Below are 27,977 nucleotides of genomic sequence, written 5' to 3'. Positions count from 1 at the left end.
GGACCAAGACTCACAAATAAGGGGGGACCATCCTACCACTGGTCAAACAGTTTTTAATGAATATTAAGTCGTTTTCCATTAACACAGGTCTGATATACAGTCTTTGTGCTTTTGCACAACTTGAACAACTTGCAATTGGCCACCTTAAATACCTTTTCTCATGATAGGATACACCTGGCTATGAAGTTCAAAGCTCAATGAGGTTAGAAGTCAGTGACATAAAATCAAGCCACAGCTTGGTACCAGAGCAGCTTTTTGCATGTAACAGATCTCTGCAGGTACATCAGCAGTCTGTTTGAGTAGACATGCAAATTTTTGCACTTCCTCCTGTGGTGTGGTGAATTTATCCGGTCCAAACCGAAAGTAAAGCTTGCAGCCATATCATCAGCAACATCCGCTCTGTGCAGAAAACCTCCTTAACAATGTTTAGAGAAAAAGAACAAAAACAATTCTGTTAAATAATGGAAGTTTCCCCTGAAGACCATATCGCTTCTACCCTGGTCAAACTCACGGCTCACACTGGAGGAACCATCTGTGCTCCCATGATATCTAGGAATAATATTCAAGGATCAGTGACAGTCAACATAAACAACATATACAGAGGTAAGTGAAGTCATCTGAAGAACACAGTCCTCGGCCTATTTGAGCATCATGAATATATTGTAAATAATATGTTGAGGTTGTACACAGATGTGCTCTTTGTACTGATATTACGTGTTTAATGCCAAGTGTAACATTTATCCACATATGTCTAGGAAAAACTATGGAGAACATAACATGTGGCTATCTTAAGTAAATGAGCCAGCAGAGTATAAGTAAGAGAGAGGAGAACAGGCAGTAAATAGCGGTACAAAAATCTGATTTAATTTCAGCTTCACACCACTCACTTGCACATACAACAAACCATGGCAGTTTTTACATTATTTACACATGCTGTATAAAACAACAAAGAAAGTACCACTCTGCGAAATGCAAACTATGGACGGTGCTAAAGAAAAGAACACAACAAAACAATCATATTAAACTACCTAAAGCCAAATTAAGTACAAAAAGAATATAAAGAAAAGAAACTACCTAACTAATAACCTAAATACAAGGGGTAGCACCTGCCCTCTTACCTAGGGACCTATACAAACAATTCCTACGTGATGTAAAAATGTACAGGTGCAGATCTTGTACAGATCTTACCTGTTTGCATACCCAGGTGGTACAGCCAAGACAGTGACTTGTCTTTTAGCCAAAAATAGGGGTTAAATTAACCATATCAGAGAAGTAATACAATAAAATAGGCTACAAGAGCGTGTTGGACTTTAAGCATGCCACATGGTCCGTTCTCTCTCTGTCGACCATCTTGGTTCAGGTCCTTTCGTAGTCTCCACCCACAATTCTCTCCCATGACTCACCTGAGAGGGAGAGAGAGAGAGAGAGAGAGAGAGAGAGAGAGAGAGAGAGAGAGAAAGTGCCTGCAAGTAACACCAAGCATGGCAGCAAAAATGTTACAAATGCATTTTAGGTATCTTTAAAGGGATAGTTTAGTGATTTTTTGTGGAAATGCATGTCCTCACAAAAAATCAGAGAACATTTCTGAATAAAAAAAAAATCCATTGTTTAAATGTGTATCTTTGTTGAGACTTTAAACAGGAAAAAATCAACAAAGTCAAAGACATTGAGTAGAATATGTTAAATTTCCTTGTCCAATCATAGATTTCTTGGGTGCATAAAGAAGAACATGTTTAATTCAGCTAGAACAAGATGTTAGTGCCTTCACCAGTGTCTACAGAGGCAAAATCTATTTACTGCAAACCCAGATAAAATTATTCTAAATGAATGATTCTAAAATATTTTAAAGCAGGAAGTACAGAGCTCACAGGAAAACTACATTTATTGGGCCAAGAAATGCAAGCCATTTCTGTAGTACTCAGTACATATAGACTCACAGATAATTATACACCAACCAGGAAGGAAATAACAATGAGGGAGATACATTAGGCAGTGAGGAAACAGCCAATTATTGAAGATAACTACCACTGATCCTTTCCCTTTAGTTCATGTTTTGGCAAGCAACCAATTACCTCTACTGTCTTCTGACTTAATAATAATAATCTGACCTCTCTCATTTTATCGTTCTTGCATGTTAAGTTTCTTGAAAATCTATTAATTTCATTTGTATCTTTCTTCTACCTCAAGAAACTTCTTGTAACAGCACCAGCACTGTTCCAGATGCAGGTTCTCCTGTGGCATCGGCTCTCACTGAAGGTCTGTATAAAAAATAAGGATTTATATACTATATACACTATATATTATATACTACTTCTGCAACCCTTTAGACATATTTTGTAGAGAATTATCAAAAAGTCTACCAGATAATTTGAAGTTTGTTTGTTTGTTGCAAGAAAAGTGACACTTTGGGGATTGGATTTCTTGCTCAGTCACTACAGATATTTCAGTTGGTTGGTGGAAACAATCCAGAAACCTAACTTTAACACAATTTTTTTTTCTGTTTTTATGTCTGCTTACCAGAATACATTGTTTCATGTGGACTAACACACAAGTCTGACCTGGAGAAGAAGTTTAGAAATATTAATGAAGGAATCTCACATCAAGGAACTTCAACACTCCTGAATAAGATTTACACCGAGCTTTACGTTACAGAGGGAGGGAGTGGAGAGGTCAACAATGAACATGAGATCAGACAGATTGAAATAAAATCCAAAAGACAAACAACACAGGAGACACCCATCAACTGCAACAATATCTTTAAACCCTCAACAGGAAAAGACAAATACATCAGAACTGTGCTGACAAGAGGAGTTGCTGGAATTGGAAAAACTGTCTCTGTTCAGAAGTTCATCCTGGATTGGGTTGAGGGAAAAGCAAATCAGGATATCCTTTTGATGTTTCCACTTTCTTTTAGAGAGCTGAACTTGATAAAGGAGAAAACCCTTAGCCTGCTGGATCTTCTTCACAACTTTTTCCCAAAACTAAAACAATTCAGATTAATAGACTTAATAAACTGTGCTGACTTCAAACTCATGTTCATCTTTGATGGCCTGGATGAATGCCGACTTCCAATTAATTTAGTGAAAAATACAATTTTGTCTGATGCATCAGAACCAGCTTCAGTGGATGTCCTGTTGACCAACCTCATCAAGGGGAATCTGCTTCCTTCTGCACTCTTGTGGATAACCTCTCGACCAGCAGCAGCCAATCAAATACTTCTTCAGTACATTAATCAGGTTACAGAGATCCGAGGGTTTAGTGATCCTCAGAAAGAGGAATACTTCAGGAAAAGGATCAGTGATGAGAGTCTTGCTGAACAAATTATTACACATATAAAATCCTCCAGAAGCCTCTACATCATGTGCCACATCCCGGTCTTCTGTTGGATTGCAGCTACTGTCCTAGAGAGGAAGCTGAGTGAGGCGGAGAGTGGAGACATTCCCAAAACTCTGACTCAAATGTTCATACACTTCCTGATCTTCCAGATCAAACACAGCAGCCAGAAATATGAAGGAAAATGTGATATTGATCCTCATCTGACTAAAGAGAGAGTTCTGGCCCTGGGAGAACTGGCTTTCCAACATCTAGAAAGTGGGGACCTGATCTTCTATGAAGAAGACCTGAGGTTATGTGGAACTGATGTTAAAGACTTACTTGTGTATTCAGGAGTTTGCACCCAGATCTTCAGAGAGGAGTTTGGGCTACACCTGGAGAAGGTGTTTAGCTTTGTGCATCTGAGTGTTCAAGAATTTCTTGCTGCCTTGTTTGCATTTTATTCGTTCATGACTGGCAAAGGAAACGTGCTGCTGAAGCGAGCCTCTGGATTTTTGAACATTTTCAAAAAACCACAACTGTTTGACTTCCTCAGGTGTGCAGTAGACAAAGCTTTAGAGAGTAAAAACGGACACCTGGATCTTTTCCTCCGCTTCCTTCTGGGCCTATCACTGGAGTCCAATCAGAATCCTTTACGAGGCCTCCTGCCACAATCTGGAAACATCTCACCGAAAAATGATCAAATAGTCAATTACATCAAGAAGATGATCAGAGAGAATTCCTCTCCAGAGAAGTCCATCAACCTGTTCCACTGCCTGAATGAACTGAATGATCATTCTCTAGTGCAGGAAGTCCAAACCTACCTAAGAAAAGGAGATGACAGTTGTCTCAATGGAGTTAAACTCTCTCCAGATCAGTGGTCAGCTCTGGTGTTTGTGTTGCTGAATTCAGAAGAGGAGTTGGACGAGTTTGATCTTGGTAAATACCACTCATCAGAAGAATGCCTTCTGAGGCTGCTGCCAGTGGTCAAAGCATCCAGAAAAGCTGTGTAAGTATAATCATTTCTAAATGTCACCAATTTATTTTAGAAATTGTAGCTGAAGATAAGGTAGCCAAACAAATACCAATTCTAATTTAGTGTGTAGAACCTTTTTTGCAGTCCTGCAACGTTTACCGATGTCCTGCAATTGTCTCTCATATGTCATAATTTGTCTCCTAGGCTGCGCTGCTGTAATCTGACAGAGAAAGGCTGTGCAGCTCTGGCTTCGACTTTTAACTCAAATTCTTCATGTTTGAGAGAGCTGGACCTAAGTAACAATGAACTACAGGATTCTGGAGTGAAGAAGCTCTGTGCTGGAATGAAGAATCCACACTGTAAACTGGAGGCATTAAGGTGAGATCATCACTTTTGCACAATTCATGCTCACTTAAACACATATGCAGTGCATTGTAAATCAATTAAAACCTCATCAGATGTGCCTGGACACTTTCCTACCCATTATATATGAATGGTGAGAGTGTTGTGCTGTAAGTATTTTTTTCTGTATCTCCCTTAAAGACTATGTAACAGTATTAAAGAGGAAGGATGTGTTGCTCTGGTTAAAGCTCTGAAATCTAACCCTTCTTACCTGAGAGAGCTGAATCTGAATTACAACAACCTAGGAGAGTCAGGAGTAAAGGAACTCTCTGATCTACTGGAGGATTTACATTGTAAACTGAAGAAACTTCAGTAAGTTACTGACTTAAAAACCCATTTTGGCTTTTACCATACATGCATGTATTAAACTCTAAGTATAAAATGTTTTTCTTCATACAGTCTGGAAGATTGCAGTATCACAGAAGAACGGTGCGCTTCTCTTGTTAAAGCTCTGAAATCCAATCCCTCACATCTGAAAGAACTGAATCTGAATCACAATAAACCAGGAGAGTCAGGAGCAGAGGGACTTTGTAAACTACTGAAAGATTCAGAGTGTCGACTGGAGAAACTACAGTAAGTACTGACCCGCTAATGTATTTTTGTTGATGCTGCAGTAACACACAAAGCCCTATCTGGATGGGATTAGTTTCTAAGGGGGTCCTGGGGTAATTTTCTATTTTATGGGGGTACCTCTGTGATTTTATTCCTATCTTGAATGACAATGTATTTGATTTTATCAGAGGTCCTCTGAGAAAAAATACAGGTCGAATTACCTACTGTTTTTCACTGAACTCTGTGGTCCTCTGGTAATTTTATTCCTGTCCGGATGCACATTTCTGAGTTTCGTCTTCTTGCATTTAATAAAATTGACATTTGTCCACTGCCACACACTGTAATTACACTTTAGACACGCATTTCCACAAAGATCCGCGTAAACACAACAGCTAGTGGAAATGGAGGAGCTACTGAACGCGATGTCACGTTACCAAGAAATCCAAAAAAAAACTCACTGGTTTGCAATGGCAGTCTGGATGCAGGAGTTTTATCACTGAGTAGAAGTGTGAAATATTTTTCAAACGTCCCCCTGTGAAAACTATTCCCGTCCGGATAGAGCTAATTGAATTGAATGCGTTTGCATGTAAAAAACAACATACCATAGATATTTCTGGAGCTGCAAGAGGAGACATTGTAAAATTGTAGAAAACAAACTACCTGAATTATGTAAATGCTGTATACGTATGTAAACACTGAGCTAAATGTTCAAGTGTAAAACACAATGATTAATATTTTCCCCTATTTCCTGCAGGTTGCATGACTGTGGTATTACAGAGGAAAGCTGTGAAGCATTGGTTAAAGCTCTGAAATCAAACCCCTCACACCTGAGAGAGCTGAATATGAGCTGGAATAAACTTACAAAGTTAGGAGTAATAGAGCTCTCTGATCTTTTGAAAGATCCACAATGTAAACTGAAGAAACTACAGTGAGCAATTCACAGTCTCTTCACATACACATACACATACTATAGAGATGTTATTATGATGAAATTTAAAAACATTCTACTGCTTTACTAACTATGTGGGAAGAGTATATGGGACTAAGACCATCTAAAAAATCTGCTGATTTATCTCTAGGGAAAACACTAGTAATGTATTATCTAGACATAATCAAGATTAAAAAATGAATAACAAAAAAACACAAATATATTTTGTGAGCAAAGCATTCCAAGCTTAATAAATGAACAATAATAATGAATTGCCAATGTTAACAACTGGTAAGGTAACTTAGACATAAGGGGAAAAAAGTCTGTGTTGCCCACGTATGCATTTGTGTTCACTTTTGGGCCATTTTAGATTCCTGGAGATTTTATCTGACTTGCGGGGAGTCATTATTGATTTTCAGTAGACTCCCAGGACTTCTGGGAGATTTGAGATGTCTGGCATGTTAAATTTAACACTAGCCGTGGCAACAGTGGAGAAAATCCTGTGTATGTCTATATGAATATTTAACTTTGTATGTAAAGCTGTAATTGTAGGAAGTTTTTCTTCTTTTCTCTGCAGGCTGGAAGGTTGCAGCATTACAGAGAAAGGCTGTGTTGCTCTGGTTCAGGCTCTGAAATCAAACCCCTCACACCTGAGAGGACTGACTCTTAACTACTGTAAACCAGGAGAGTCAGGAGTGAAAGAAATCTCTGATCTACTGAAGGATCCACAGTGTAAACTAGAGAAACTACTGTGAGTTACTGACTTATTGTCAAAACCTCCATTTGTCCAGGATTTTGTCTCTGTTTATAAAACTCACACATATAAACTGAATATGCATCCTTTCACTTCAGGCTCGAAGGCTGTAGTGTTGCAGAGGAAGGCTGTGTTTCTCTACTCTTAGCTCTGAAATCAAACCCCTCACACCTGAAAGAGTTGAGTCTGAGTCTCAATAAAACAGGAGATTCAGGAGTGAAAGAAATCTCTGATCTACTGAAGGTTCCACACTGTAAACTAGAGAAACTACAGTAAGTGTGTAAATGACTTTACACACACACACACACATGCACACACACACAGACACAGACACACATAAATATGTTATTAGGATGAACAGTGTTGCTTTAGTTATAATGAACAGGATGAGGTCTTTGGTTTTGCTGAAAATAGCTTATAACGAATAACTAATAAAAAAGTAACTAATATAGAATTTAAATTTATTATAAATTGTATATGTCAATGTACACCACAATATCATAAGTGATTAAATATTTAATCTGGATGGTTGAATGATTAAACATATTAACAAATATGGCAATATGCCTAGTTTGGTAAATATCTAGAATGTAGGTGTAAATGAATGTGTATTCACTATTTGACAAATAACACTTATGTAATTTCTCTTTCTATGTTTTTAGTGCTCATTAATCATTCATACAGTTTGTATAACCTAATCAATAACAATAATTAAATCTTTACACATTATTTATAAAGCCTTTATAATGGTAGTCTCAAGTGGTACCCTTTTCTCTCTCAGGCTTTGGAGTTGTTATCTCACAGAGAAAAGCTGTGCTGTTCTGGCATCAGCTCTCATGTCAACATGCCTGAAAGAACTGGACCTGAGTAACAATGAACTGCAGGATTCAGGAGTGAAGAAGCTCTCTGTTGGACTGGAGAATCCTGAGTGCAAATTAGAGACACTGAGGTGAGATTGCTTAGTCAGGCTAGTTAGCTAGGATCTGTTATTAATAGCAAAATTAAAACAATTGAAACATTTGAGATCCAGTATTGGTGGGTGTTTGTTGTGTAAAATACAGCAGTTTTATATATATATTTCTCCCAGGCTTTGGGGTTGTGAGCTCACTGGGAAAAGCTGTGCAGCTCTGGCCTCAGTTCTCAGCAAAAACAACTCAAGTCTAAAAGAACTGGACTTAAAAAACAATAAACTGCAAGATTCAGGAGCAAAGGAGCTATCTGTTGGACTGAAGAATCTGCACTGTAAACTGGAAAAACTGGGGTCAGATCACAATTTCTTTTTGTCATCTTTTATGTATGCAGTCCACAATTGTTAACTATGTACTGTAGTAGTTATATTTGTTTTGGTGCAAAGTATTGTGTTTTTGTGTGAGACAAAAGTGAGATAATTGAGCAATAATACACAAGAGGGAGTGCTATAACATGTAATATTGGCACTGCTGTACTGCGGTCGTAGGCACGAGCTCAGCACAGCAGTGCCAATATTACATGTTATAGCACAAACTTTGAGTGTATTATTGTGATTATACCACAGTTCCATTATCACTGTTAATTGAAAGATTTTGAGTTAAGAGGATGAGAAAATACTATCTGTTAAAATACTTCCATTGCTGCTCTGTTTGTAGCTGCGCTGTGTGGCTTATAAGGTAGAGTAACATGTAAAGAGCTTTGGTTACCGGCTGATAATGACACTTGTAGAATGCCTCTCACATTGGAGGATCGGAACTAACTGTGGCATAATATTTGAAACTGTGGTATAATACTTGAAGTTCTTTTGATTATATGTTCTATGCTAAGTGTGTATATTAGTGTATGCATGTGGGTGAAGTGCATGGACTCAAATCTATTCCCTTTATTTGTAACTATGTGTATTTTTTCTCTGTGCAGGCTGAGTAACTGTAGTATTAGAGGAGAGGGCTGTGCTGCTCTGGTTAGAGCTCTGAACTCAAACCCCTCACACCTGAAAGAACTTAATTTGACCCTCAATATACCAGGAGAGTTAGCAAAGAAGCTCCTCTCTGATCTACTGAGGAATCCTCACTGTAAACTGGAAAAGCTGAAGTGAGTTATGACTTATTGTCACTTTAAACACACAAAACAAAAGGACAAAACTGTTGGTTGTGTGTTAAGTCTTGATTAGGCTTTGGATTTGAATTTTTTTTATTAATTAAAAAAATTGTGTTAAATTTTAAATTTTGTTAAATGTTAAATTACACCACCAAGTTTGACCCCAACTTCTGCCTTAATCTGTTCCGCTCCTGTCCAACATGTGCATTTATTTTCTGAAGTGGTTCACTTGTGGTGAGAACATAATATAATTTCGATCAGACCCAGCTAAACTGCTGATAAGGCACAGTTTAATCTGATATATTTGCCAGACAAACACTGCCACTGCTGCTTCATGCTGTTTACACAAAGCAGTATGTGCTGCATTCACTGCTCGAAGCCGAGTGACTCTGTTTACTGCATCTGTGCTGCATGTCCTGTTGAAAACACGGTTTGAAAGCACAGCTGCAATTTTATTTTTGCGTTCTGTGACAGCTCTGACCAATCAGAGGAGACAATGTGCTTGTGTAGTATATTGGAGAGCATTTTGTTGCATTTAAGTTTATGCCTGTGTGAAACTAAACCAAACAGAGGCAGAAAACAATCCAAGTAAACAAATTTATCAACTGATCCAGACCATAGAAACCAACTGCAGGTGTGCAAACACCCTTTTATACTCAGCAAATTAAGTTCTAATTCAGAAATCTTTACAACCAAGCTGAGAGGCATGAGAAGCTCATGCATTTTTTTATTCCAGTGCCCCACGTTGGCTTTATCTTTATATATATATCCTTATATACGTTTTTATAGTGGACATTTAAATGTAAATAAACATATTAATGCAGAAATGTAAAATGTAATTATATTTATACTAGTGGTGTCAATTAAAAAACTAGTATATACTTGTATTTTTGAGAGGAAAAAATACAAGTATATACTAGTATTTTAATTGACACCACTAGTATAAATATAATTACATTTTACATTTATACATTAATATGTTTATTTACATTTAAATATCCACTATAAAAACTTGCATCTTAAGAATAACAAATGCAATTAATCGCAGGTAATCACAGAATATTGTCGTGATTGGAGTACATTTTTTAATTAATTGACACCACTAATTTAAATACAACTTTAAAAAAAGTTGGAACAGTATTGCAGACAGTACAACTCCAAGATATTTCATGTTTTGTCTGCTCAGCCTTTAACACAACAAAAGATGCAACTTTAAAGCATTTCCCCTTTTGTAAAATATAATAAGTAGCCAATTTGTTTCACAACATTAAAAAAGACATATTGTCAGTGAGGATACCAAATAATGTAGTGTTTCAAGTGTTACTATATATTTTTTATAAAATTAATTGTGATGCTGTATGGGGAGTAAAAGTGCGCATACATTTTAATACAATATAATATTAATATGAATCAGGCAGATGCCTAGTTTGTAGGTATTTGTTGTATTTACATTACAAACTACTGTAATAAACTTGTTATTGTCTTATTCTCATTTACAGCCTCTAAAAACAAGTCTTACAGTCTCAAATACTGGATGGTCTGAGGAGAGACACTCCCAGGAGGAGAAGAAGCAGAGGACGTTTTTATGGACTGTAATTTACCATGTATATTATTTTGGTTACAATATGTTTAATAATGTAAACTCACAGATAATGTTATGTATGCACCATAAAGCACAATAAGCAGATCAGTCAGTAAAAATTTCAAGTATTGTTAGAATGCATAGAATTCATAAATGCATAGAATTAATGAACATGTCATCTCATGTCATTATCTGTTCTGGAAAAGGCACTATCATTTTAATATTTAAGCTGTGTTAATATGAAAGTTGCAGAATGTGAAAAGTCTTGATTTTGAGGAACTGAATCTTGTGGCACACTTCCTGCTGAAAGTGAAGTAATGTAAGATATTTGTCAAAACATTTGTGCTCATGAGAAAATATTTTTTTAACAGGTTTTCATTGTAAAAAGCTTAATACAGTATGTTTCTTGGGTTCTTTATACTGTATGAGCCCTTCCAACAAATAACCAACATTTTGTGTGAAATCCATTACACTGTAAACTCATATGTTGTTTGAACTCAAATGATTTAAGTCTGTTTTACATTAAAGTGGATATTTCTAAACAATACTCAACTATTTTGAGTTAGTTGAAAATTTGTGGGCGCATATACATTCAAACTGAGATCTTTGAGTTGAACCAACTTATAATAACTGAGTTTAGTCTGTTGCCATTAACAGCTTCTTTTCCATTGGCTTCTGTCACAATCTATTTGCATACTGGGTGTGTCCAACAGTTTCTGACACTAACCATCAGTGTGTAGTGATTCCCCTGGGCTACATTAGAAATAAATCAAGTTCCCCTTTAGTTGTAATAACTCGGTTTTAATTTATGCTAACTCAAGTTTACATTTCCCATTATCTAAAAAAATGAGCAAACTGGCTGCCTTAAAAAAGTTAAGTAAACTCAACTTATCTGATCTTACAGTATAACAAAAAAAAAAGTGAAATCAACGTCCCCTTTAGTTGTAATAACTTGATATTCTAAGTTATGCTAACTTGTTTTCATCACCCATTACTTAACTTTTTTAAGGCAACCGGTTTCCTCAAATTTAAAGTAAACTCATCTTATCCGAGCTTACAGTTTATACTGTCTTTGTTTATTATTTAAAATTAAAATGTGCTTTTTTAGACTTATATATATTTTTACACTCATTAAAGCATGACTCATTTTAAATAACTTAATATTTAAAAATTAAAAAAGAAAATAACTGACTTTTCCCAATGTGGAGAAATGGTTTATACTGTATATATTTAGTTCATTGGAAGGACTCATTTAATTTTGTTTCATCATGCAAAATTCTAATGCTTATACAGATTAAGGATTAGTTTAAATGGTGTGGTAAACATAAATTCTTTGGACAGCTAAGAAGTCCAAATAACTTTATATTGATAAGCAGGCAAGTGAAAAACAAGTTAGTATAAGCTTAGTATAGTTCTACTGTTAGATGACTACTACTGAAAGATTGTTATTACATACTTTACTTAAGGGTTTAGCTTATTTTGTTTGACAGTGTTATGTTTCTTATGCTTCCTCAGAAATGTGAATTATGAAATGTGAAATTGATTGTTATTTTTTTTACTAAGAAATGTTTTATAAAAGGGAAGTAGGATGTAAAGCTATTTTCAAAAAGATCTGTTGTTCTTCATTAGTTGGTGGCAGTAATTGTGAAAGTATTTCAGAATTTATTTCAGTGTTACTGGGCAGTTTCTGTTCCCAGTTTGTTTCAGTCATGTTCTTTTAGTCTGTTTAACTTGCTTTATGTTTTAAAAAGGTGTTTTCAGTATTCACATTATTACTCAAAAAGAAGTACAGATACTGGGGTTTAACAATACTTCTGTAGCAGTTTAAGTATCAACTCAAGTTATAAGTACTGCTTTCAAAGCTACTTAAAGTATAAAAGTAAAAGTAAAGTAAGAGGAAAAAATGGCTCTAAAGACAAAAGCTTAGGCCGCTCCACAGGGGCCTGTAGTGCTCTTCTCCTCCTCAAAAACACATTTTTGCACTGAAATGAATGTATTTAAAGAAGAACAGAGTGTTTGTTCTTCTATATTTGACACCTCTAATGTTTTGTATCTGTTTCGTTCTTGCTTTTTCATTTTTATTAAAAAATTACTTGTACCTGCATGTATATCCTGCATATGTATATCTTTCTTATATACTGCATGTATATTTAAGCAATAACACATGAGAGGGAGTGCTATAATGTGTAATATTAGCACTGCTGTGATGCAATTGTAGGAGCTAGTGCCAATATTACACCATACCACAGTTCCAATATCGCTGCTTATTAAAAGATTTTGAGTAAAGAGGACTAGAAAATATGATCTGTTTGGTTATAAACACTTAAAAAAAGTTAACATAGTTCCATTGCTGCTCTGTTTGTAGCTGCGCTGTTTGGCTGGTAAGCGCTGCATCGTTGCTAGGTTACCTGTATGTGGCGGAGTAATACATGGACAGCTTAGGTTGCAGTGCATTACCTGCTAATAATGTCATAAAACTCCCTCAGCCAATCACATTGCAGGGTCGGAACTAACTGTGGTATAATTACGCTTTGGGTGCGTGTTTCCATGAAGATCCATGTTAACACAACAGCAAGTGGAAGAGTGGAGGAGCTACTGAACGCGATGTTGTGACAGAGAAAGCAAAAAAAAAAGAGTATTTTTCACAGACGTCCCCCAGAGAAACTAACTCTTTAGGCAACCAAATGTTTTTTTTTTCTATTCGCCTTCTTAAGAGTAAAAAAAACAGAGGTCCCTTAATGTCAGTAACTGACTCAATTGGCTACCCAGACTGAGAGCCAGGACTATTCCTGTAAGCTCCATAACAGATCTGTTAAAGTCCTGAAGAGGAGTTGTAGGGTGTAGGGTAGGGTCCAGGTGGCACCAGGCACACAATGTATTTACACAGGAAGTCCTCTAGCTGTCCAACAGAAGCTTTTACTCTTTTAACCTCCTGCTAGGCTAACCCCAGAGAGATCAGCCAGGATCAAATCTGCTCCAGGAGGATTAGCTGAGATTTAGGGTGCCTCTGGCTAGCTCTGGGTTGCTTTAACATGGAGAATGATTTCAGTACAGTCAGGTGCAGTGCTGTCTGCACTGTATGAGTGGAGTTATGTTCTAAACTCAGGGATTTACCACTGCTGTGAGAATTTGGGAATGATGCAATAGCAGGGTTTTCCACATAAACATAGACATCTAGTGGGCGGTCAGGCACTTTATTTCTTTTTTGAGACGCTTCCATTTCACAAACGCTAAAGGTTTGAAAAATTATGAGAATAAACAATAAAGCGTAATTAATAATAAAGCATGTAATGTGTGTTTTTGCAAATTTTCTTCACAAAAAATTACATTTACATTGTGTTGCATCTTTTGACAATGTTGTGTGTTTTGCTCAGTTCAGTTGTGAGATCAGAGATCAGACTTTTCAACTTTCATCTAGAAACATTTCTAATTTTAGGTCAGCTTATTCTACCCAGGCATGTACCAAATCATCTTTAAATTTCTCAGAATTTTGAAGTAGTGTATGGAAACACTGTGATTCAAATGAATCGAGTCAGTTTGAATCTGAGATTTGAGTTTGACATCACTAGCCTAACTTCATGCTGGCCTTATAAGACCTGCAACAAAGAAACTCTGAGCTGGATTAATTTTCCCATTAAATGGGTTGATAGTCTGGCAAAAAGGACAGAGTGCCATTTTATCCTCTAATAAGAAACAAAAGCAAAAGCTATCCTTGCCTGAATAAGCAATAGGTCATTTTATTTATATGCTAAATTAATTATATTAATAGTAACTGAATAGTCAAGGGAAGACTGCCCTTGTTGGCAAAACTACATACTGATGGTGGGTAAGTGGTAGTGGTGGGATACACACGTGCAAATCAATTTTGTCAGTAGACTTGTGTCACGCCGCCTCAGTCTCCTTCTACACTGTCGGACTCCATTTCCCAGAATATCTCTGATAATGACGTCAACAGCACCCGTTCGTCTTCACCCAATCGCATTACACTCCGACGCTCTGATTCTCCCGTGTTCTGAGTTAGTTCCGGTTCATCTCTATCTGGCTCCGGTATTTAAGGCAGCAGTTTGTAAACAAACACCGCGAGGTATTGCTAACTTATGTTACATACTAAGCGTTTTCCTGTATATTGTTTTTGCCTTCTCGTTACGACCCTGTTTTCGGATTATCGGTTTCTGTCTTTTGTTTTGCCCTTTCTGGATTTGATGTATGGTTGGACTGCTTCTCGGTTACGAACTCAGACTGTATTTTTGACTACGTTTTCTGTCATCTGTGAGATCACTGTTTGCCTGGCTATTCTGTTAGCAGTGTCTGTTAGCCATCCTGCTAATAAACCTGTCTGTATTTTTAACTCGGCTCGTGTCACTCCTCACTACCTGGCGTCACAACTTGTTGAAGTAAACATACAGCATCTTAAAAATAACAACTACATTTACTTTTTACCTTTTCATTCTTTCAGCAATCAGTTTCCCAAATTCTCTCAAGTAAAATCAATGTATCAAAAAAATTGCAGTGCAGCTAAGTGACACCCACTCTGACTAGTAACAATCTGAGTAATGGTGGGAAAGGGCGGGTCATCCTGCCCAACCAGAGAGAGTAAGAACAGTTCTGCTCTCTAAAACTTCTCGCTGTGAATCAATGGAGTTTAATAAAACAAAGTCAAGAATTCTGTAACATCAATGGAGTGATTTATAAATCTTTATTTTATTATTTATTACAATTATTAAACATTAAAAGCTTGAGTTTTCCGAGTTCATTTCAGCACTGGATCGTTCTGAACCGCTTGTGTTTGAGGGAAAAACGATGCTGGCACCCATACACACGATTCTTTTCCTTTTACTTGATGCCTCCATTGTTGATTGTAGGAGCTCTGCAAAGGCCCTTCCCCCTCACCTCGAAAGCCACACCCTTATAGTTGGCCACTCCCTTGGCGTCTGTGCGCAGGTCAGGTAGCAAACGCTCCCAAATCCGCCGCTTAGGGTTCAGTTCTTTCTCTGCTCCTCCTGAAGAAATAGAGCAGATATATGTTTTTTACTGGTGTCATTAATTACATGACTGGAAAAAGTTAGACTTGATGAAATTAGGCCTGTGTGTTCATGCAGAGGCACAATGACTGGGTTATTGATGTTATCAGTTCTGTATTGACTAGACACATCCGCCTAAACTGTACAGTTTAACAGTGGCTGATATACAGCCCTCTCCGTGACATCTCCAACTTTGTTGGCAGCCATCATTTCTGCTAAGTGGGTCCACTAGTCCTCCATTCAGCATAAATGCTCCGCAGCCTATAAAAAACGATGATGCGGTTTTGAATGGTCTGACGTGACATTCGGGCACCTCTCACCTCTAAAAGACATCCAAATAACACTCCCAATTAAACGATGGGAAGAAGACCTATCCATCGCTCCTGGTTCTGATTTCTGGATACAGATATGTAAACATAACCCTTGGCATGATCACAAGCGCTAATCTACAGCTTATACAATATAAAGTCATCCACAGAATACATCCACGCCATGTGGCACTGCACACCCGTACAACACTTATCCAGATGCTGTACTGGAGCACAAGCTATCTGTGCATGAATAAGCAATAGGTCATTATATCTATGGGCTAAATTAATTGTATTAATAGTAGCTGAATAGTCAAGGGAAGGCTTTCACACAGATGGTGAGTAGTGGTGGTGGTGGGGAGGATACACACACCATGAAAAAAAATTATGCCGGTAAATATATAAGTGATATTTACTTACATTTTCATTCTTTCAGCAATCAGTTTCCCAAATTCTCTCAAGTCAAATCAATGTATCACATTTTACAGTGTAGCTAAGTGACACCCACTCTGACTAGTATCAATCTAAATAATGATGGAAAAGGGAGGGTCACCCTGCCCAACCAAAGAAAGCGAGCTGCTCTAAGTTTAGCTCTAAAACATATTTTTAAGTTAGAGATAAATGTCAGATTTGCAACAAGGCTTCAAGAATGTTAACTGGGCATCAATAACTATGACAAGGCTCTGTGCTTCAGCCAATAGAGTCACCAGTGTGTTCTCAAAGAAGATAATAGGATTGTGGTGAAGACTTATAGTTCCTGAGATAAACAGTAGATTAGTATGTGATAAATGTGCCTGGAGTTCTAAGTGAACCAGTAAATGTATTGGTCGATTCATGGATTAAACCCATATTTTAAATATTGATATCAAGCTCGTTGTTAAAGCAATAAAACACTGAACAGTTTGACATTTGCATTTAACAGTTTAGATAACATTAAGTCCACCTATAAAGATTCATCCTGAAATTTTACCCAAAAGCCCAATGTCATTACTTTGTTATAAGCAGTTGTTAAAGCAGTTAACTTTTTAACCCATTAGGTGTGTAAGCCCAATAAATATAACCACCCTTTTTAATAAGTTTACCTGGATAGTTCTGGAAGGTGACCCTGTCTCCAGGCAGTGCTCCCCTGGGCGGGTCTAGAGGCTCTATCCTGTCTTGATTGGCAGCACATACCAGCCGGGCTTGAGACTGGACCCCACGCACTTTCACTGGTTTTACATTACATAGGAGTACAGCCAGACTGTCCTGCAGCTACACACACAAACACACATACACACACAAAACAATACACATTAGATACAGTATGTTAATTCTAGTAAAATTGCAATTATTCTGATGCTAAAAAACGTAAACAAGTGACTGCATAACTCAACAGTACTGGTATGAGGGGCTGGTGATCAATGTAAACAAAATGAACTCATTAATCACAGTATTTGCTTCGATTTATTGTAATATGTTATAATATGTAAGATCATCACAATGAAAAAAAAAGGAACAGGGAAGTATTCTCCCTAGAGATGTAGGGATGAGCCTCGTAATGTTTCAGATTACTCCTCCTTCACATTCAGCAAGTTATTTGAATCATTTGAATCTAACAATAATCTGTGATAAATCAGAAGTTTAAATGCCTGTATTTTTTGAGGGAGGAAAAAAACTAATAAATATGTTGTGTGGTATGCATTGAAAACTAGAATAAACAATTTATTTTTTATAATTTGTGCACTTTTGGCTAAATTTAAAATGAGAAGCTACTTTTTTTCAAATAAACATGTGAATAAACATGTGGATTAAGCAGATTAAGCAAATTCATGCCTCATAGAAGCAGAGAGAGAGAGAGAGAGAGAGAGATAGACATAGAGAGGAGGGAAGTATAAGGCAGTGAGAGTTAGTTATGAGATGTAATCCATATTTGAAACCACTAATAAATACGTAATTATACTCTATACTACAAAAAGTTATGGAAGAAAACTGGGGCCAAACATGGTGATTTTTTTTTTATTCGTGTCAGAAGATTCTAGATTTAATTTGTTTATTGATGGAAATAAATATACTGTATACATTCATTATATTACTGTTACTGAAGTAATGTAGCCTGAAGAAATGTAGACATTCACACATGAAGGAGAACAGGCGGCTGTTGCTTAAGACACGAGTTCTTTAACAGCTGAAGTAGAAACACACACACACACACACACACACACACACACACATTCGTCTCAAGAAGCTATAAATGGCAGAGCACTCAGCCCAAAATAAACCTGAATACCTAAGCTGAGTGGTGAGGGTACATTAGCAGCATCTCAGAAATCTGAACTTTACTAACTCTTCTGTGCCTGAACTTCCCTTCAGCACAAAACGTGATAAATGATAAACTTTTTTTGTGTGTTTAATAGATGTTTAAAAGCAAAGCTTTTAATAAACAAATAAACTGTATTATAGTAAGCAGTTAGTGAAAGGTAAGAAGCTACAAATAAAACTACATTACATACTACATAGTAAAATGCTATAATATAAATTTCATTGGTATATGAATTATTCAGCAACTACTATACAAAATGTTTACATTATTTAATGTGTATAATGAATCTACTTCACAGTAGATAATGAAAGTATGGTAGACACTAAGGCCCAGTCCCATTTCTCTTGTGTACCCCTAAGCCCTTGTTTTCGACGTTTTCACTTCCTCTCTGAACAGAGTTAAAAGAGGAAGGGTTGAAATCCTCCCCCCAATAATTGTGACAATCCTCCGAACACCCAATACAGCTATTTAGCAGTGGAGCTCTAACGTTCATTAACTTAACTGCTGGTTAATAAAGTAAATTTAGAGCATTGTATGTCTTCAGAAAGAGGGCAGGTGGTGCAGCAATTAATTATTATTGTACATTCCTTTAATTCCTGTGTGATGGGGAGCTGAAATGAGCTTTTATTAGCTTTTTCTGTTCCACCTTAAATGCTGCAGTCTCTGTGGTCTGTTGCACAATTTAAGGTTTGAAAGAATGGGAAATTCTGTGAAGAACTACTAGGAATTTTGTATGCAGAAGTGTTATGAAGAAAATGGCCATAAAACATAGAAATTACACGTATTAAAGTGGATATAATCATTTTAAACAAGAAAAATTCTCAAATTTGTGTTTTTCCTTTGGTTGCTTATGTCTTATGCTTCCCCTAGACTACCATTCCAGCCTAACAAGAACTAAAACACCCTACCCATAGACATGCACACGCAAAACAGAGAGAGGGGTAGGGCTAAGTGGTAGTGCCAAGGGGTAAAATGGAATTAGAGCCAAATATATTATACTAGATACTAAAAAATTAAAAGTGGAAACTGATAAATAATTCATAGTACATACCAATAGTCCTAATAGTAATAACTAAAAAAGTAACCTAGATATTAATGGTTCGTTATAGTCATCATATTATCCTATCACTCTTCCTACCTGTTCTGGAGGCATGTGATTGGCCAGTCCACAGACAACTGTCCTGGGAGCGGGCTCTCCTAGATCCACTTCCTGTACATACAGCGATTCTGAGTCAGGGTGCTTTCTGACTGTCAGGATTCGGCCAATCCGTAGGTCCAGCTGAGACACATCAGGCCTGTGGTCTCGCTCCAGAACACACACCGCCTCAGCGCGCTCTTCAGGATATGTAGCGGACTCCACTCGAGCTCCTGAGACAGAGAGAGAGAGAAAAGAGAGAGACAGATAGAAAGGGGGATATCTTATTCTCTATGTTATTCCAGTTTTATATAAATTCACTTATTAGTCATTTAGAGCATTTATTTGCAGAAAATGTGAAATGGCCAAAATAATAAAAAAGATGCAGAGCTTTCAGACCTTAAATAATGCAAAGAAAACAAGTTCACATTCATAAAGTTTAAAGAGTTCAGAAATCAATATTTGGTGGAATAACCCTGTTTTTTATTCACAGTTTTCATGCATCTTGGCATGTTCTCCTCCACCAGTCTTACACACTGCTTTTGGATAACTTTTCAATTTGTCAATTGTCAAAATTAAATGAAACTTATGGAGGACAAACATTTTTTTTACTGTTTACTACAATTCCATACATGTCCTTTACTTCTTTTCATGTCTTTAATATTAATTTACGATGTAGAAAATATATTAAATAAATAAACAAAAAAAAAACACTAAATTGTGTCCATTTTTTACCATGACTGTATAAAACAAGTTACCTCTTCTGTCTCTCCTCCTCCTGCCCCCGGTGCTGTGAGTGTGTGTGGAGTGTCTCTGAGCTGTGGAGTCAGCAGAAGGTTGGGAGGCGTCAGTTTGGGGTGATTCCTCCAGGACAGTAGCTTTCATCGCTGATATAGAGGCAGTCAGAACCCTCTCCTGATGGATCTTCACTAAACACACACACACACACACACAAACAGTTAGCGAATCATTTATAGTAGTTACAGGAGCGATCATGAGACCACTGCTCAGCAAATCTAGTGCTCTTGCATTCCGTCAGGTACAAAAATAAATGTATTTTCACTCAAAAACAGTCTTGCACTTTCAGTAACTGTTTGTATAAGGTGTCAGAAGTGTGTGTGAAGTAAGCGGATCTTACTGGCTTTTTTCCTGCGTGTTTCCTGCAGTCTTCTCTTCAGGTCGTCAATGTCCTTCTTCAGTTTGCCGTTTTCCACCAGCAGCTTCTTCTCCTCGCGTACTGAGGCCTGCAGCACTGCAGCCAAAATACACACATACTCTTCAGTTTATCAAATGCGATCAGTTGTGAATGGTAGCAAAGTAAAACTAAAAGTAAAAGTAAAAGTAATGTTTTCCGTATTTGTAATTTACTTAAATATTTTTCCTTTTTGAGTAATTTTTTCATTTTAACACCATACACTTTAAAGTCAAGAATATGGTATCAAGAATCTCTACTGCATAATATGAAATGCATTATCACATCTGGATTATGTGTGCAAAGAAGTTAACATGACAAAACAAAAGAAACCTCTTTTATCTTTTCTATTTATAATATTACAGTTTTCTCAGTCTCTTTAACGCAATTTTTTTTCAGAACTGTTATTTTGTCGCTGTCCAATGAAAACCACTTATCTCCAAAACAGCTAACTTTACAGGAGAGAGAAAAAATCATATAAACTTTCAATGGAAGTCAATGTAAAAAGAGTTTATTTCAGGTCATTTTGAAGAGTTTCTATTGGTCCGTTCATCAAGAAATTTTGACACAGTGTAAGGGACAGGTAGTTTGTTCAAATTATGTAGTAAACTAAAAATCGACAAAAATGAAGATAAGTGTTTTTTATAGGACAGCGACGATTTGCACCACAGTGTGGACATTTCTCAAAACAGTTTGTACAAACAGCATCACATAATAGATGAGCAGCAAATGCACATACTTTCTACATTCTAAATCCTTTATCTATGCCCCAAAGGTAAGTATTTATATCAGGGAACCTGTCAGAGTCATCAGCATGAAGAGTTTTTTAGTCTAAATGATTAGTCACGATTAGTCACGACTTTCAGTTTACTCTGTAGGGATTTTCTCAATGCTAATGTTTTGGTGTCCGACTCTGAATTATTAAAGATTTCTGCACTTTTTTGTTAATCATAAATCAGTATAATTTCAGCAGTACAAAATTACATATTTCTGTTTATGAAAGCCTGACTACAAGAAATTGGACAGAATTCACCTTTATGATTTTACTGTTTATATGGTAATTTAGTGACAGATCATGTTGTTGTACCACAGAACAGACAGAAAGGACTGTCAGTACATTGTGTTTCACCAGGTTAAAACCAACTTCATACAGGTATATGTTTTGCTTCATTCCATTATGTTACATTCCAGAATATACACTACAACATGACTTACATGTGAATTACATATATTGTTATTCTGGACAAGATATAGTTATGTATAAATATAACATAACATTATGACCACCTACTCGTTTCTACATCCACTATTCTTTTTTTTTCAGCTCCACTGAGCACATTAATGTCTGTTCTGGTGGGTAAGCCAGTTCAGCAGAGTAAAATATACTGTGATCTGCACGACAGAAGCCATTCCCAATTTGGGAAATACTACTTTGTGTTGATCTACCGCTTAAAAGTTCAATGAAACACATTGTGGTTTGTGGTTGTAAGGTGAAAATAGTGTGAAAAGGTTCAAGGGGTATGAATATCTTTGCAAGCCACTGTATTAGTAGAGTAAAAAGGTGAATATATAAATACTAAAGGCATCAACAGTTATAAAGGCTGCTTATGTCAACTCTGATGTCTGGTTGTTTTACAAAAGTAAAATGTTACCTGTACATTCACTGTATATGCTTGTGATTTCAATTACAATGTTGGCCATTTCTTGAAAGAGAGATCTTACATTTTATTAGGATGATCCTACATGTAATTACACCTGATGTATATCTGTGTGTGTGTGTGTGTGTGTGTGTGTGTGTGTGTGTGTGTATGTAAATTCCATACTTGCTTTTTCTTTAAGGAGCTGGACTTGATGGCTAAAGAATTCCATCATCTGCTCCTCCTCCTTTGCATCTAGCTTACCCTCTGATTTACCCGCCATCCTGATAGAAAGAGAGAGAGAGAGATGAGGACAGCAAGTGACAGTGAGAAAGCTAATTACATTAATTAATTTATGAATTATGTATATATAAATATATGTATATTTATGAATGAGTTTTTTGCACCAAAAAAAGCACCACATATGATTTAAACAGATGCAAATAAACATAAAAAGTAAAAACAAGAATTTGTTATTTTTAGGTTATTAGTCAGTTCTATCAGCAGCCCACCTGATTTAACATCAGTAAGATTTGTTTTTACCAAACCAGGTGTTGATATGATGAGAACTAGAAATAACTGTATTAACCTCAGATGAGGAGAGATGAGAAGATGTTTTAAGGAAACAGGGCTCTGCTTTTTGTAAAATTGCTGTTTGTATTTATTGTAATGCTAGTGTTTTACTGGGCTAATAAACACTTACTTCACAGATAAGAAGCTTTTTTTTACTTAAAATTCCCACAGATGCCTAAAACATTTGCACAGTACAGTAGAGATGAGGAATAAAACAAAAAGCGATATATTAAATGTGAATGAAAATACATGAGTAACTCTAAACTGTGGATGAGAGAGAGAAGGTGAGATTAAGAGACAGAGAGACAGAAATAAATATATAAAATGTGAATAAAAAGAATAGTGACTCTTAAAAGGAATAGAGAATGAGAGAGAGAGAGAGAGAGAGATGGAGAAAGTAAGAGAGAAAGTGAGACAGAGTGACATTTAGAGCGTGAATAAATGTAAATAAAAAGATATGAATAACTTTAATAGATAGATAGATAGAGAGAGAGAGAGAGAGAGAGAGAGATGGGAAAATGAGAGAGAAAGTAAGATTGACTGATCTTACTCTGAGAGAAAAGAATGAACAGAAATATATTAAATGTGAAAAAAAGATACGAAAGTATCAGTAACTCTTAAAACTATGTGTGAGACACAGAGAGAGAGAATAAGAGGGAACCGAGGAAAGTGAGAGGAAAAGCAAGAAAGAGTCACAGAGAAAAAAAGAGAGATACAGATAAAATACTGAAACGAGACAGAACGAGATTTAATAAATGTGAATAAAAATATATAATCAAATTTAAAAATTGTGTGTGAGATCGGAAAAGAGAATGGGAGAGAGAGAGAGAGAGAGAAAGAGAGAGCGCAAAAACAGCACCTGTTAACCCCCACCTCCTCCCCCTTTCCCAATATCCTAAGGCCAACAGCACTATAAATACATTCTCACTCTCAGACACATACACACACACACAAACGTACTATACACACGTGTATATAGATACTGTATAATAAAACTACACACACACACACACACACACACACATAACTATTTCGACTTCCACAATAAAGTTAATATTCAGTTAATAATGTAATTATTAATTATGAGGTAAATATTCAGTATCAGTATCGCAATTAAACACATGCACTACCTGGGAGCCCCCTAATGAAGCCATTTAAAACTGGCTTTTAGTGTTTGATTGTGAGTTTGTGTGTGAGAGTGTGTGAGAGTGTGTGGGTGAGATAGTCACCTGGGAGAGTGTGTGTGTGATGAGCCTCAGAGAAATCCCCCAGCCACTGTGGACCAGAGAGAAGTATCCAAAGGACTGACTAAGTCTCACACACACACCCACACACACACTCTCTCTCTCTCTTTCTATCTCTCTCACACACTCAGCATGGTCAGCATTCCACATCTGAAATGTTGAAGCACATGTACTTGGTATCGGATTACCCTGGACACACACACACACACACACATGGCTGTTGGTAGTTCCCAGTCCAGGCCTTGTGACGTCTGGACCTGATGCAGTTTCTGCATTGTGATTGGTCAGATAGTTATGCTTAGTACTATCAGCACTATGCATTAGTAGACATTAGTAAGTCTGTTCATATTCAGGGTTTATATGTATTAATAGAAAATGAGAGCTTTCCATTTAGGCCAGAGTCTGTCCACCCTTACTGTGGACCATCAGGTCCAGTGATGAGGTAAACTGTGTCAAGGTCACTTTCATGAGCTCACTATCAAAACATCTTCTAAGAACCAGCAGGGAACATTCAGGGCCTTTTGGGTCCTCAGGGAAAGTTTCAAGAGTTCTGGTAACAAAGACGATTCTGTAATGATTCTGTAATTTGTAGCAAATTTGCTCTTATCATGCAGCATTTTAAGAAGTAAAAATTTAAAAGCTTTACTGTAGCCTTACCAGAGGTTTTACATAAGATGTGAGTGGTAGAGGCAGTGCCAGAACATTCAGTTTAGTTGAATTTAGTTGATAAAAATGGAGAACAGCTCCTAAAATAATGGCTTAAACATAGACATTATATTAGTCAATGAACCATCAAAATTCCCATTACTTTAAGATCACATATGCAAGAGTAGAGTACCCGTCTTTTCCTACATTAAAGTAAATTAATACTGGAATCATGCAGACTATAAAGAAACATAAAAAGAATCATGTAGTAACTTAAATCTGTTAAACAAACCAAAATACACTGTAAAGCATTTAGATGGCTCTTATGTTAGTTGACCCTAACTTGCGGTTTCTGAGGCTGGTAACTCTGCTGGAACTATGCTGGATCCTATGCAATAGAGGTACCTCTTGAACTTCCTCTCTTGGAGCGGTCCTGATGAGAGTTTAATTTGAATATTTTTTTTCTTTATTTAGATGAGAGGTTCTTGCCATAATATGGATTAAAACATTACTCAAATAGAGCTATTCACTGCATACCAACTCTACCTCTTCACAACTTTACAACTGATGCTCTCAAACACATTATGAGGCAAGAAATCCAAGTAATTAACTCTTGATGAGTTCAGCACAGCTGTTAACTGAAAGCTGATCATACCAGGTGACTCTATCTCATAAAGCTGACTGAGAAAATGAATTGCCATGATATGCAAAGCTGTCTCTATCTAAGCAAGAGGTGCTACTCAGAAAAATAAAAAAATATATAACATATTCTGGTTAAAAAAAATCCTCATAGTTTGAATGACTGTAGTATTAACGTACAATGCAGAAAATGTTCAAATAGTGAAAAGCACTAAATTTAAGGTGTGACCAGACTTTTAACTTGTACTGTATATTCCAAGCTTCAGATAGATAGATAAATTGTAGACATCCAGTAGCAGACATACAAAGTACACAGAAGTTACAAAAAAGGATAAGATAGAAACATAGAAGTTAGGAAAGAAGAGACAGATAAAGATAAAAATACTGTAAAATATAAAGTGTTAATCTATAAAAGTAAAAAGGCTTTTAGTGTAATGAAGGTACGACTAAGTAAGAATATTGTTCACGTCTCAATTGTCTGTGATTATTCTCTCAAACTGTCAAAAAATCTCCATGTGCAACAGCTTTAAATTTTCAGTTTAATAATATTGTAGCCTCAACAGTAGCAGTGTAATAAGGCTAGTTACAGTCTAAATACAGTTGAGCAAACTGTATTTAGAACAGGAGAAAATATGATTAATATCCAGGGGCAGTGGTTCTCTAATGAAATGGCTCAATGCTATGAGGATAATAGCATTCAGCCACAGTTAAACACACACAAACACCCACATACACACGTTAACACCCCCCTCCCCTTAAAGCAGCACAAACCCCAGCTCAATAACCCCAACAATGAAGAAAGAGCAACCCTTGTAAGCTCATAAAAAACACCACACCCATACTCTGTTCATTTTGTCGGTCAGAATAGGCCTTGTGTTTGGTATGTAGGAGTACGTTCATTACTGACTGCAATCAAACGTATTGCAGTGCTTCAAAATCAAGTAGAAAGCCCTTCCTGCACAGCAAATACCTAGGGTCTCTAAACCCACAGATTTAAGCTGTCTTCAGCCTGAAAAAATAAAAAATGCAACAAAAAAATGGGAGGGGTGTTTTGGAAGGGCAGGGCAGGAGAGCAAGTTGATTGGGCTGAGCAGTGTGCCTCTGATAGTGGAGAGGTGCAGCTGGTTGGGCTTCAGCAGGGGGACGGTCATATTGATTGACTGATTGATTATTCATTATTGATGGATTATTGACTGATTTGCAGATTTTTAGTTTCCTCGTATTAAAGTACACAGACACATCATCCTCACCAATTGCACAGTTAAACCTGAGAGGGCGGAATTAAAGCAATAAAAGTTTTTTTTTACAGATTAGGAAAGGTTTTTAATTGTTTTAAGCAGGACTGGTATGTTTCACAACTTCAAAGGAACACATTTCAGCTATTAATGAACAACATGGTTTAGGGCTTAATGCTTTTTTTTAAGTGTTTGGCCACTTTTTAGACAAGGCTGAAACACTGCTTATAACTACTTATACTGCCATCAAGCTGCCGGCGTCAGAGGGAGCAAAATTGGCCCTGCTCCCTCCGGGTGGGTAGATGGCGCTCTCTCCCCACGTCACTCCTACGGTGATGTCCACAGCACAGGGCGTCTGTGAGCTGATGTACCGGAGCCGAGCCGCTGCGCTTTCCTCCAAGCGCGCTGGTTGCTCTGCAATGCTGCATCAGCAGCAGCTCGAAAAGAAGCGGTGGCTGATTTCACATGTATCGGAGGAAGCATGTGTTAGTCTTCACCCTCCTGGTGTGTTGGGGCATTACTAGTGATAGGGGGAGTCCTAGTGAGTGGGTTGGGTAATTGGCCGTGTAAATTGGGGAGAAAATGGGAAAAATTAAAAAATAAAAAAATAATAAAAAAAATAACTACTTATACTTAATTTTAAATATGCTGTGCTAAACTGCAGTAGGCTGAATAGGCGGAACTAAAAAAAAACAGACTTTTTTGACATCACAAGGACAGAAAGTGAAATGATAAAATGGTACAGATGGGAACTGAGAAGCAGAAGGAGGAGATCCAATTATGAACCTCCCTTTAAACTTTCATCACTTCGTAACTGTGTTTAATGACTCCCTAATAAAATGATTCTGACTCATTCAGCAGAACCCATCTGTTCTCAGCAGCAGCTTAGCATGAGTTCTTTAACTGATCTGGTTAAATGCTGTGCAGATGATTCAGATGTACTAAGCTTTCCTTTTCCACATTACATATCTTTAAGAATGCTAACAATGACAGAAACGCACTGTGTTGACGCAGGCAGCTGGGCGCAGAGGATTCTGAACAGGGTGAACAGTTTATTACAGGACACGGTCGACATATGAAACTGCACTGAGGAGCGTTATACATACAGGCAACAGTGGAAAATGAGTTGCACTTAATACAAAATAATTTAATTTTTATTACTTATCTCATTTGCACCCAAGTAAAACATTCAAAAAATGGTGTATTTTGGTTTTTATCAGATGTGTCTAACATCTCTGTTAAAATGTAAAATTAAGGCGCCGAGTGGTCCAGCGGTCTAATGCGCTGCCACTATGAGCGGGAGGTCGCAGGTTCGAACCCCCGCTCATGCAGCTTTGCCATCAAGCTGCCGGTGCTTAGAGGGAGCAAAATTGGCTCTGCTCCCTCTGGGGTGGGTAGATGGCGCTCTCTCCCCATCACACTTAAGGTGATGCTGGGCGGCATGAGGCGTCTGTGAGCTGATGTATCAGAACCTAG

General features: G+C 37.0%; 2 protein-coding genes across 2 annotated transcripts; one reads left to right on the top strand and one right to left on the bottom strand.

Annotated features, from left to right (window-relative positions):
• The first annotated feature begins 12 nt into the window (after positions 1-12).
• On the top strand, positions 13-12,681 carry si:ch73-168d20.1 (NACHT, LRR and PYD domains-containing protein 12). The gene is made up of 13 exons (XM_007237378.3): positions 13-603; positions 2,188-2,256; positions 2,521-4,321; positions 4,493-4,666; positions 4,832-5,002; positions 5,090-5,263; positions 5,997-6,170; positions 6,748-6,921; positions 7,023-7,196; positions 7,706-7,873; positions 8,012-8,185; positions 8,812-8,985; positions 10,491-12,681. Exons 1-13 carry the CDS (start codon positions 462-464, stop codon positions 10,495-10,497), a joined length of 3,576 nt encoding a protein of 1,191 aa, XP_007237440.3. The 5' UTR covers positions 13-461; the 3' UTR covers positions 10,498-12,681.
• A 2,574-nt stretch (positions 12,682-15,255) lies between these two features.
• aimp1b (aminoacyl tRNA synthetase complex interacting multifunctional protein 1b) lies at positions 15,256-24,076 on the bottom strand. Its single transcript, XM_049463049.1, has 7 exons — positions 23,968-24,076; positions 22,352-22,449; positions 20,475-20,588; positions 20,095-20,265; positions 19,340-19,569; positions 16,985-17,153; positions 15,256-15,573 (listed from the first exon to the last, which is right to left on the bottom strand). Exons 2-7 carry the CDS (start codon positions 22,446-22,448, stop codon positions 15,407-15,409), a joined length of 948 nt encoding a protein of 315 aa, XP_049319006.1. The 5' UTR covers position 22,449; positions 23,968-24,076; the 3' UTR covers positions 15,256-15,406.
• Between the last annotated feature and the right edge of the window lie 3,901 nt (positions 24,077-27,977).

Source organism: Astyanax mexicanus, chromosome 13 (genome assembly GCF_023375975.1).
Source record: "Astyanax mexicanus isolate ESR-SI-001 chromosome 13, AstMex3_surface, whole genome shotgun sequence".
Lineage (NCBI taxonomy): Eukaryota > Metazoa > Chordata > Actinopteri > Characiformes > Acestrorhamphidae > Astyanax > Astyanax mexicanus.
This window is presented reverse-complemented; position numbering and strand designations above follow the sequence as displayed.

Coding starts and splice junctions, on each gene's coding strand:
- si:ch73-168d20.1 (XM_007237378.3), top strand. CDS start 462: ATGGAAGTTTCCCCTGAAGACCATATCGCTTCTACCCTGGTCAAACTC. Junction 4,322..4,492: donor AAAGCATCCAGAAAAGCTGT/GTAAGTATAATC, acceptor TTTGTCTCCTAG/GCTGCGCTGCTGTAATCTGA. Junction 6,171..6,747: donor TGTAAACTGAAGAAACTACA/GTGAGCAATTCA, acceptor TTTTCTCTGCAG/GCTGGAAGGTTGCAGCATTA.
- aimp1b (XM_049463049.1), bottom strand. CDS start 22,448: ATGGCGGGTAAATCAGAGGGTAAGCTAGATGCAAAGGAGGAGGAGCAG. Junction 20,589..22,351: donor GCTCCTTAAAGAAAAAGCAA/GTATGGAATTTA, acceptor TTTTGGCTGCAG/TGCTGCAGGCCTCAGTACGC. Junction 20,266..20,474: donor AACACGCAGGAAAAAAGCCA/GTAAGATCCGCT, acceptor GTGTGTGTTTAG/TGAAGATCCATCAGGAGAGG.